Source organism: Choristoneura fumiferana, chromosome Z, assembly GCF_025370935.1.
Source record: "Choristoneura fumiferana chromosome Z, NRCan_CFum_1, whole genome shotgun sequence".
NCBI lineage: Eukaryota > Metazoa > Arthropoda > Insecta > Lepidoptera > Tortricidae > Choristoneura > Choristoneura fumiferana.
In genome coordinates, this window is record NC_133472.1 from 31584056 (window position 1) to 31596596 (window position 12541).

The 12541-nt window shown below is 36.4% G+C and overlaps 2 protein-coding genes across 4 annotated transcripts in view; one reads left to right on the forward strand and one right to left on the reverse strand.

Moving 5' to 3' along the window:
• Positions 1–3871, forward strand: part of LOC141434307 (uncharacterized) — a 30952-nt gene extending 27081 nt beyond the window's left edge. For all 3 annotated transcript variants that reach the window (XM_074096716.1, XM_074096728.1, XM_074096720.1), the window contains 2 exons: positions 1508–1669; positions 1749–3871. In XM_074096716.1, coding sequence (XP_073952817.1) covers positions 1508–1669; positions 1749–1922 — 336 coding nt within the window. In that variant the 3' untranslated portion in view covers positions 1923–3871. The remainder of the gene's footprint in view (positions 1–1507; positions 1670–1748) is intronic.
• A 1757-nt stretch (positions 3872–5628) lies between these two features.
• Surf1 (surfeit locus protein 1) lies at positions 5629–12339 on the reverse strand. The gene is made up of 5 exons (XM_074096833.1): positions 12098–12339; positions 11138–11259; positions 7958–8149; positions 6933–7106; positions 5629–6315 (listed from the first exon to the last, which is right to left on the reverse strand). The coding sequence occupies exons 1-5, from the start codon at positions 12254–12256 to the stop codon at positions 6099–6101; spliced, it is 864 nt and encodes a 287-aa protein (XP_073952934.1). The 5' UTR covers positions 12257–12339; the 3' UTR covers positions 5629–6098.
• Between the last annotated feature and the right edge of the window lie 202 nt (positions 12340–12541).

A 12541-nucleotide genomic window follows, 5' to 3' on the forward strand; every position in this document is an offset into this window, starting at 1 on the left:
TGAAAAAATATCGCTGTCTAAAGTTGCTCATCGTAAGTTAATTTTGTACAATTGCCTAGAAAATCATCACTGGAGTGAAGTTAAGGTCGCCGAACATTTAAATATAACCAGATCCGCTGTAGATAAGGTATTGGGACTTACAGAGAAAGACTGACTGTTGTAAGGAAAGTGGGTTCCTGATGGTAAAAAAGAATTTCAGGATAAAAAAACCGACGAATAAGATCAAGGCTGCTTACAGAACTAATCGACGAACGAAAACTAGCTGACAAATTGAATACCAGCAAGTCTACGGTCCAACGGATTAAGGAGTGTGCAGGGCTAAAATCGTACAAGGTCCAGAAACTACCAGATCAAAATCCCGAAAAACAGAACAGCCAGGACACGGGCCAGAAAATTATATACAACTTCTTCACAAAATTTTACTGCAACGTAATGGACGATGAAACATGTAATCAGATTTCTGGGCAAGAATATTTTGTTACACTAGGGTAACAATAGGGACAATGACAAAGAAAAATACAAACACAAGATGGCCAGCAAATATCCACAAAAATATATGATTTGGCAGGATATCTGCATGTATGGACTAAAAAGTGAGAAGTTCATAAGAACGGGAACAATAAATGGCAAAATTTACATAAGGGAGTGTCTTGAGAAACATTTGTTGCCTTTATTACGACAGCACAACACAACTTTATTATTTTGGCCAAATTTGGCCACCAGCCATTATGGTAAAATAGGCAAAAAGTTTTCTTCGGACCAAAATGTGTACATTGTACCAAAATAGCCAAACCTACCCAGATGTCCTAAACTTCGCCCAATTCAATTGAACGTTACCGAGCTTACATGAAGAGGCATTTAAAGAACACTAAAACTAAAACCGAAAATATTCAAGACTTAAAACTCTCATGTGGTGTTGGGTTAGAATTACACCTGTCCATTTCTTCCGTGAATGTCGTAAGAGGCAACTGAGGATATATGTTTAGGTATACCGTAGGCGACAGGCTAGCAACCTGTCACTATTGTACCGTTTTTGTCAAGCTTAAACCTAAACTTGCCAAAAGTGGCTCCGAAGCGGTAACGTTTCGGGTGCTCTGCCTACCCCATTTGGGAATACATGCGTGATGTTTGTGTTTGTTCAAAAAAAATTGAGAAAATTGGCCGAAAAGATGGACAAAATCCATGTTCAAACTCTCATGAAGAGGACGAAAGCTAAAGTCCAAAAATTCTGGCATTGTCTATTTTTGCGTAGATATTATTAATTAGATCATTTTATTTGAAAACAAAAAATGTCAAAACTATTTGGTTGTCTTTCGTATTGGTATTAATATGATCTGCTTCATTTTTTCTGGACCACTTCTTATATTGTTGCAAAACTGCAGCTCAAATAAAATCATTGACTAGTTATAAAAATTAAACTGATATGATTAGGAAAATTGATCCCCAGTAAAGTATAATATAGTGTGAGACCTTCGAAGATAAATATTAGTAAAATTGATTTTGACAGTCACTTCCATATTCGGTCTGTACAATGCTGCGAGACAAAGAGGTGTACAACGTCCTGGCCCCAGAACAAGAAGAGAAACGTAACGCGCAGCGTTCCCGGTGCAACAGCCGGCAAATCAACTCTTGGCTGCAGGAGGTTGACGACAAGTGGGAAAAAATTAAGGTTTTATTCTTTGTGCTCTAACGTGCAAGTACCCGGAAATTATCTAGAAAACATATTATCTCATTTCATCTCATTTCAGGAGGGCATGCTCCGCCGTCAGCACACGGAGGCCGAGACATTGCACGCCGTTCAGATGATGGGGTGGGAATGGAAGCTAAAGGAACTCGGCCTGTGCGACCACAAAACAGCTCCCAAAATCGACCCGGCTCATGTACCTCAAATCCACGTGTCCAATTTTGACTTGCGTGCTTAAAAGCATTATTTCTATTTATTATGTATATTAATTAAACAAATTATATATCGTTAGTCTGGCATCCAGACTGATATTTAATATTTTAAGTTATAAAGTAACTCACTCTAACCTAAATCGAATTATATTTGAGTCAATTGGTGCTGCCAAATTAAAAATGTAAATGTTTTTTAAACAAAAAGATGATGTTAGCATTTAAATTATTTGATGGGTTTTATAACTTTATGAAGCAGGTTGCCTCATCTTATGACGAGCTCAGTACGGAGTGTACTGTGGTGTCTTCTCTCATATTGTATCATTAACAGGTTCCCTGTCCCGAAACAATGTGCAGCGTTGTTTTGACACGTCCCCATAGTATTATTTCACTGATTATCTAAATGTAGTTCAAGAATAAATGAAAAAAAAAACACTGGCCATGAAGCGCATGTGCCTCATGGGACAGGGAACCTGTTAATGTTTATACATAACTCCAATGATCACAAATCGGTTTTATGGATTCATGACTCCTAAAACGTGCCGGACAGGGCGTAAAAAGGACTTATATGAGGTTATTCTTTAAGTTTCATGTCAGCTTGAGGTAAAACGCGATAATTCATTCAACCTTCTTCAAAAAATTAATTTATTAATACTAATAAGGAGCTTTTTATGAACTTATTAATTTTTCAAGTTGCACTTGACAATACGCCACTGCGTCATGATTTCAGCAAGAAAATTAAAATAATTTACCTAGTACTTTGTGTTTAGCATTATTTTTATTATTATTTCGTTAGTTTATTGCTTAGTTTAGCAATACTGATCTCATTCATTATATTTATTATATGAAGAATTTGACTATATTTTGTTTTAGTTTTAAGAATACAGCTGTAGACTATTTTTTCAGTAACAAATTAATCTAGTTGTTAAATTAATTCGTCATTACATTAGTTTGTTTATAAACCGACGGTCTGAGGCAGTGTTAGGCAAATTTTAATTGTAAGGACAATTAAATATACCAAAATAACTAACAATTGATCAACTATAATTGTATCACAATTAACAATTAATCAATTGTCTCTCTAATCTAACTTATAATTTAATTGTTTTAGACAGATATCATTATCATAATGTAACGGTTGATCAGTGATCACCATCCATCCATCCAAGTTGAAAAGTAATTAAGTATTCTTTCTGTACTACTGGTTTGATACATAAGACTTAAGCTTGCGTATTGATACATTAAGTTTATTGTTAGTTTTATTTGTTTCATAAATCAATTAAACCAGTTAATTGCAAGTGACGATTAACTTACGTTAATTCAAATAATTTAATTGCAATTACTTTTTAATCAATTAATATTTGATTGAAAATTAATGATTAACGCCCAACACCGGCCCGAGGTCATGTACTTGGACATTTTGTTTTCATTTTTTTATCGAGTACCTGATAAATAAAGTGTAAAAACCCATATCCCTGATGACAACATCAGTCTGCTGTCTCCAGAGTAAAACAATACCTCCACGTTCGCTTTTTTAACGTCACAGGTTTTGTAGTTACAGTTTTGTGTCATTTACGTCTACCTATATATTTTTTATTGTTCTGATAATTGATTCGCTTAACTTCAAACTCAGATAAATCCACTCTAACCATTTGGGAGATTATTGAAAAAAGTGATATAACGTTAATTCGGTAATTTGACCTTTCATCTTATCGATATTTTTTTATTATGGCTAAAGGTTAAAAAATCGATCCTGTTCGGCAATTTAAGCATTAAAACCATCCATTATTTACAAATAATAAAATGTTGATTGGATTTACCTTCATTTGATATAATCGATTTCAATTTATATCTTTGAAAAAACTCAGTGTGGGTTTGTATAATTTTGATTTAACAGACCTGGATTATAGATTTGAAAAAAAAAACTCGCTTATTTGCTTGGATGGCCTTACCTAACTTTGGGAAAAAAAATGTCATGGATTTAAAATGACTGTGGAAAATTTCGACGATACTGTTTGGTTGGTTGTACATCTGTACACTGTACCTTTCCGGTAATTCGCCACCGAACAATCGAAAAGTACAAATTTTCCATAGTCCGGCTGGCGAACGCGAACAAATCCCCATAATGTTCTCACAATCATAATGATCCGCCCAAAAGTACACTGCCAAAATATACAATCGACATAACGTGTAATGGTTAAATTGTCTGCCTATACATATAAATATGTGTTGCTCACCTAATGGACTAGGAGCATTGGACGCTCTTTAAAAGCTATTATTGTCAATAATGTCCTTGTTCTGTCTTGTAATGTCTGAAAATATAAATCATTGCATATTTATCGGGTGTCCTAATACTACAAGAGTGACACTCGAGCAAAAAGATTACATTCTGCATTTATTACAAGTGGTTAAGATTTTCCATGGTCCGGTTGACCGGACAGCTTAAAATTATTTCTTTTCCTTGGAGCGGTTAACCGTATCACGGAAAAAATAAATTTTCCACAGTCCGGCTGGCCGGACTACACAACCGGACCACGGTTAAGAAGGGGGATTTATCTGATTTTGATAAAATATTAGGTATATAATTTTAACTATATTTTTCTCGAAAACCTCACGGAATTGTACTTAACCGATATAATTATAACAAAACTAGTTTTTTTGCGCTTTTATTTAATACCAAAATCTTATAAAAAATCATAATTTGATTTCCCCCGAGTTTGAAGTTAAGCGACTCAATTGTAGCTCATACTTTCCTTTCTTTCACTGAGGAGCAGATATCATTTCACTGAACCTAGCATATTGCGTAGATTTCGTAAATTACTTTGCCTAAACAATAGGGTTAAAATTACACAAGTGATGAAACTAGAAACTAAACATTTCCATAAAAATGTTGCTGCCACTTACTTTTTTTTTCTATTTATTTTTGTTGAAGTCTGATCTCGCAAGCCATGAAGATGTAGACTAGAACTGGGTATAACGATCAATGGTATTATGTTCGAATTGCAATCTATCTGTATAATGACCAAGTTTTTGATGTAAGTACTGTTTATGTATTAAAATGTGGAAGGTTGGAATAAAGAGCAGCAAGGATTGACCTTCTTTGTTTCCTTCTAGTTAGTTTAAGGCGAAGCGTTTGTTGTCGGCTGAGGCGACTGAGACTTCTTCCGGCAGATAGCGTATACAATATCAAACTTTCAGGACGCGACCCCCTTGGTTTGAAAAATATTTGGCGACCCCCTGCTTTCCTCCACTTAGTTATTTATATTATCTTACGTTGATAATACAAAGATTGAATAATCATACACAATAACTGATATTTTAAAGATACCGCGACCCCCGGGGGGTCGCAACCCACAGATTGAAAAACACTGCGCTATTGAATGAAACTAGGTCCCCGATACTTTTAGGCCGCAAACTGGACGCCAGCGGGGTAGCGCAAGGGCGAGTGTTCTCTGCTCTGCTGGCTGACACGCCTGCCGCGCACTGGTTGCAAATAACAAAAAACGCTCGATGCAATGCTGCCTGCTAGTGTCCAGTTCGCAATTTTGATCTACATTTTCATCCCATGGACTTTTCTGTTCATAATGCTGTCAGAGGGTATGAGCAGAAAAGATACATACATATTAGTATTAATAAATTAACATTCAGTACCTATCCTGAACGCATAAAAGCGTAATGAGTAGGAGCTATACAACAAAAGCCTATACCATACATCAAAATAATAACGAAAATTCGGAAGTTTTTATCCAAACTTGTTTATTTTTGAGCTGTAGTAAATAAAAAATCATTAAGCTTGCATTAACACTTTTATAAACACGACCTCTACAAATGCGTTAGCTTTAACCCTTAATAAGGCCCCATTTATTGGAGCATACTACCACAGAATCAAAAGCAGCTATTGAATACATACTTGACAAAGAATATTTTCAATAATTACAATGGAAATTGTGACTTATAGCATATTAATAAGGTTCAGTTTCCAACTCAGCGCCAGTGGTCGCTAAATCGCCTCGACCTTAATAAGGGTTAAATTAAACTTCACAAAAAAAATCTACTACAAACATCAGTGTAGCAGTTGTCAACTAAATTGGCAAATGTAGTAATTAGAAAATAAATCTCATAAGAAAGTTTGAAAGGCTAGAAAACTTAGATACTAATATTATGTACAGTACATACTATTATAACTAGGTATGGAATCTCGCCGATTATAACAGTGGTAATTTCCGTATGAAAAATCGGTGCCACATGACAGCTGTGAAGGCGGATAGCATGTACCACGTGACGACATAGGAGAAGTGTTCGTTCCGCAGAGTGACCCTGGTCTGGTTAGGGATGGGCCAGCCCTCCAGTGGGTCAGGGATGCCGCGCGCGTCCAGCCAAACCGGCGCACAACCTAGATGGGCACTCATCGCGTCCAAATCCCTGCAAAATACATACTAATTTTATGAAAATATCTCTTTTATCCGCCATTAGCTACTTATCTAGCAATGTTTAAACCACCTGCTTATAATTCTGAGGCAGAAAAATAACAAATTAAAAAAAAACCGCCCACTGTAATTAGAGCACTCAAACCCAAGGTTCCGGATAGACTTAAAAACAAGGAATCATAAATTTGTATTTTATTCGTAGTAACTGTTGCCCAGGATTCCGTCTGCGAAGATTCGGTAACTGCAATTTTACGGGATAAAATTAATTCTTTTTTATTCCAGAGGCTTAAACTATCCCCACAGTCCATACCAAATATTATTACCTAAATCAGTTGATGGTAACTGACATATCAAGTTAAGATGACAATGCAAATACAGTCAACAAAAATAGCTTTTATTAAAAATAGAAAATGACGTTTAGTCAGTGTTAAAATTAAATGATGACATCTTGCGAAATAAAAGTTGTTGTTGTTTCTTTAAAAAAATATGGCTCTGTCCATCGGAGGACAATTTTGCCAGTGTCTAGTAGTTTTTGCCGTTGAACGGTAAAAAAAAACGAAATAAAAGTTAATATGGAAATTATGCGTAGTTAAATTATATTTCTTAGCTCACCTAGAGAACCATGAACCTTTTTCAGGAGTATTTTTAGGCATGAATGGAGCTCGCTTTTCAGTCAGCCTAACAACCCCTGTTAATTCCACTTCACCTTTAACCATTGAGGCTTCACGTTTTTCTTTGGATTTCATGCTCTGATGTACCCAACCTCGATTTATCAATATAGTTTCTCTGCACAAAAATAATAAAAAACAGATCAATGGTAATTAATTAATCATACTTGAAAGGTTTAGGTGATTAACTAAATTTAGAATTTTAGACAAACTTCAGCTGCCAGATTTGGCACATTCAAGGATTTTTAAACATTATACTTTTCTTATCTTATGTAATACTAATTAGACTAATGGGGACTTTCAATTTTAAGACACCAATCAACTTTGTTTTGCTTTTCAAGTATAGTAATGTTTTAACGCATTCACTGCCACCAACGCATATATGCGTTTTTGGAACTTCCCCCCGGTGCCGCTGTCATAACTATTCATACATTTTGAACGCACATGTGCGTCAGTGGCACCTGTGGTCAGTCAAGTCAGGTGGCAGTGAATGCGTTAATGTATCAAAATTTTATTTCTATAAATCAGTTCTAAAGTGAATTTTTCTTTTAATTCATAATTTGCTAGCTGTTGCACGCAGATTTACTTGCGTCCTGCAGAATCTTTGCAGTTCTTTAAGATAAACAAACACAACAGCACAAGCACAAGATAATCTGAAATAGCATATCTTTTTTTTATTGATTGAGTAATAGTTCCACAGACTCTGCCACATAGGCACATAATTTGCTGTAGTTCCTTTAATTAACGGAACTATTGTGATCCCTTTTCCTTTCAGTTCCTTTTTATTTTTTTTCCCATCCTCCAGTTGAAATTAATACAGTGGGAAAAAAATGCAGTAGTTCCTTCATCAGTACCATCATCAGTAAGGAACTATTTTATGCAATATCCCCTACATACAAACAAAGTTTATCTCTTTAATTTAGAATAAAAATAAATAAATAATTATTTAAAACTCCAGAAAATTCTTACCCTGTGTCACTTAATTTAAATGGAGTAACAACAAGCCATCCCTGGTTTTTCTTAGGGTCAGAGACGAGAGATCCAAATCTTTGATGTGCATTATCAATGAGTGCTCTGGGCCCTATTAGTATCTCTTTGTCATGCAGGAACTCGCCCTTCACTTTCACTGGTAAATACTCCATCTTTTCAAGTTTTGAAAAGCTACAAAAGGTATAACATTAATAAACACTCACCAGACTTATTTAAGATAATATGATGCAGTTTTATTTCAATAGAGCATTGCAAGAACTAATTAATTTTCAGAGTGGTAAAAGGAATGAACATGTTCCCTGCCCAAATGCAATGCCCCCAATGGTGAGGCAAGTCGACACTTGGCACCCATAGCTTAGATACAACAAAATTTATGTTTTTTACATTGTTTGTATTGTATTTGTGTGTGCATGTGTTGTGAATAAATTAAGTTTTTATCTACTTAACTATCGAGTGAATTCTTACTGGAAGGTTCTGGGTCTAATAAGTAGACATAGTTTCAATGTAGGTACTTTATCCTCCTAATAGACTGGGAGATGGTGGCACAAAATATTAGGTCATTTGTACCAGTATGGCGGTTCTTCAGGGGTCTAATTGCGGAATGACAAAAAGAAAATGATGCTCATAGCGCTGGTACCGGCGGCCCAATCGCGTGGGCGTTAATAGAACGTGTCGGATAAATAACGTGTCGAACGATTTGTTCCACAAAAATGCTTGTATTTTCCGATAGTCGATAAAAAAATAAGTAGGCGGTAGCGTAATGCCATACTTCTCCGGTGTCTTACAGCCCGCCATACCGACGCGAATACATTAATTAAGAAAAACAATGCAAGGCTAATTTTTGCACAGCTAATCATCGTCGAGTAGCCATTCACGAAATACACCATGCCATACTTTTCTGGCGGTTCCAAATGGCCGCAATACCTACCGCCGCAAAGAATTTTTTTTTCGCAAAACGATTCGTAACCAGTGTTGCATTTGGATTTTTGGAAAGTATTTGATAAAATGTGACCGTTATTATATTTCCCATATTTCTAGTAGGGGGAAAAAGTACTGCCATACTTGAAAAACTTATGTATTCGACACGTTTTGAAAATACGACTGTAAAATACGTTATAACATTTTTTCATCACACTTGCTCGTAAACAGTGTCGAAACATGCAGGCTACCTTGCTTGCAACCCCCCAAATAAAACCCTCGACCTTAATGTGCTTGTCATGAAACCCGTGGTCGGGAAATGAGTCATTGCGCGTACACTTTTTCTTGTCATGAAGCCCAAGGTCGGTAAATGAGTCAGTGCCCGTACTGATGGTGCTGCGCGCGCTCCTGCTGCAGGACCACATGCACACGCACGTTGCAGCGCATGCTGCGGGAGGGGGAGGGGGGAGGGCAGCGCTGCCAAGAGCGCAGCCTAAGGTATCGCCAATATTTGGAACAATCATATATTTTTTCTTTTAGAAATATTAAAATTTACTCGCAAATGTGATGAAAAACATTGTATATCGCACGGGCGGTACTAGAATTACGAAAATCGACTCATTAGAGCCCTCAGTCTTCGACTTCGGGCTTCTAATAGACTCTCGTTCGTAATTCCTTATTTACCGCCCTTAAGACACAATGTACTATTACATCATCGAATCATTGTATTCTTCAGGGCTACTACGAAACTCGAAGTTCGTGTCGTGCGGTATCTCGCTCTCGTATTAAATAGTGTAAGTGTCAGAGGGACCGCACGACACGAACTTCGAGTTTCGTAGTGGCCCTGCTGTTCGTTTGGATGTAATTCTACCTAAAAAAATAATTCGAGATTGTAACCATGGGGCGGACGACTGTCGGACTTAAGCCAAAATGATAAAAAAAAAATTTTTTTTGACGATTTGTGCATTTGGATTTTTGGAAATGATATGATACAATGTGCCCCTTATTATATTTGCCATACTTTTAATAGAGGGAAAAAGTGGCGCCATACTTACGCAAAATCTTAAAATTTTGAAAAAATATTGTACACATTCGCCACCTCCCACGGGTATGGCATTATCAGACTTGTATTTATGATCATACAAAGAACTATTAAAAAAAATGTAGGCTGGTACAAACCGTTTTGCAAAAAAAAGAAAATTTTACTCCTTTGCGGCCATTGGGAACCGTCGGAAAAGTATGGCAAGGTGATTTCCGTGAATGGCTATATGGCTACTCGACGATGATTAGCTGCGCAAAAATTAGCTTGGTACAAATGGTTGAATTTTCTTTTTTTAATTAATGTATTCGCGTTGGTATGGCGGGCTGCAAGTCACACTGGAGAAGTATGGCATTACGCTACCGCCTAGCCACCATCTTTTTTTATCGACTATCGGAAAATACAAGCATTTTTGTGGAACAAATCGTTCGACACTCGTTATTTATCTGACACGTTCGATTAACCCCCACGCGTTTGGGCCGCCGGTACCAGCGCTATGACCATCATTTTCTTTTTTTGTCATTCCGTAATTAGACCCCTGAAGAACCGCCATACTGGTACAAATGACTTAAAATTTTTGTGTCACCATCTTCCTGTCTATAATGCCCAAGTCAAATTTTTGATATATGAACATCAAACTTTATGTCATTTATGATAGAGTTTGAAGTTCAAATTACAATAAGTCCTTTATAAAGGACTGGGCATTAGGAGGTTATTGGGGTCAGTTCCACCTGCACTACACTATGTGCTATGGTTACTCATCTAATATAAAACATTTATATAATTTGTCTATGGTATTTTGAAAGATATAAAGAAACTAGAAAATATTTATATTTGGGGGTTTTCAGAAAAAAATGTTTTGCCTTAATTATCCTTAATTTTCCAAACAAAATTTATTAGTCAGTTTTGTGACGGCCCATACAGCATGTATGGTTAACTGCATCACAAAACTGACAATAATTTAAAAGTGGAACACTTTTTTATTGCCTAAATCGATAGTGCTCAAGATTCTGAGTAGAAATAAGCCAAAGTTGTTAGGTTTAAAAAAAAGTACAGGTACACTTTTTTCTGAAAATGCCCATTTACACTTATAAGACTCAAATTTATCTAGATGCACAGTTGACCCTGTGACGTTGTCAAACCATTTTGTATGGGGACAGGGAACATAAGCTAAATTTGAAGGAAACTTGATCAATATTTACTCTGTAGGCATGGCAACTGGAGAGGAATTTGATTTGGCTTGTAGAATGTCTATGAGCTCCAACTTCCATTGCAGACGGTAAACTTGCCAGCAGCCAAGGCCGAAAGAACTGACTGGTATCACCTGTAATTATACCATCAATTTAAAGCATTCACCTAGAAAAAACAGCAGTAGTCCACTAAGACTGAAATCACCAATCCTGTGTTTGACCTTAGCTCACGGAAGCAGAAGATTTTGGGTTGGATAATGATGTCTTTTTTTTAGTTTTTAACAAGCAAAATTTTATAAGCAGTCATCTTTGAACAGTTAAACATTGGCAAGTGTCTGTGCACTTGTGTTGTTGTGAGTATTGCGTTATTTTGAAAAATTGCATTATAAAATGTATATATAGTATACTAGCTGTAGCCCACAACTGTCTGCGTAGAAATATGAAAAATAGTTTACATCCTATTCTCAGACCCACGGAATATACACAAAAAAAAATCATAACTACTTGTCAAGCCTTTTCAAAGGAGTTCGGTCACAAACAATTTTTGACCTGAGATTTCATATTAGACGTAACATTTAATTAATCATGTGTGGCAAAATATTGTTGACTGGATAACAGTGAGTCTAATAAGCAAGAATACAAACTAAAATAAACCAAATTATACTAGAACATCAAGAAAAAAGTAAAGAAAGATTTAGTTTCTTTCAAATCTATTACATTGGTTTTGAATGTTGGACACCATGGTCTGCCACCATAGACCAAGGCCATAACTGCCTTATTTGGTTTGCGTAATCGCCGGTCTCATCATTTTTCTACTTGCAATATACCGCAACAAAACTGAGTAACAGTTGCACCAAGCAGAATTTTACACAGTTTGATGGATTAGTGACAAATTTAGAACCAATAATAGTTTCTGTCCAGAAATAAGGTAAACATTTAAAACCAAAATAGGTGTTGAGAGTGATAACCTACCAGTAGAACCCATTTCACAACTTCCACTGGTTCTTTTTTTTGCGTCTGCCTCCTAAAAGCATTCGTATATGTACTGTTGGCTCTTATTAAAACATTTTTTGGGTATGTACTTTTGAGATGAGTAAAATCCCGAGCCACTTTGCACAAACTTCTCAACATTTTATTTTATTTTTACCCGACTGCCCGAAGGAGGATTATGTTATTTATGTTTTTAATTCCACCACTTGAGGCACTGAACTGACAGATGCATGACCTGAGGGGCTACTACGAAACTCGCAAATCGAAGTTCGTATCGCACCGTCCCTTTCACTCGCGTATTTAATGCATAAGCGTCACGGGACGGCAACATAAGAAGTAGACATGGGTAATCTCAACTCCGCGAAGTGATCTGACTCACTAGATCCAGCTCCGGTGTCGGTACCGAATCCGCTTATTGAATCCGAC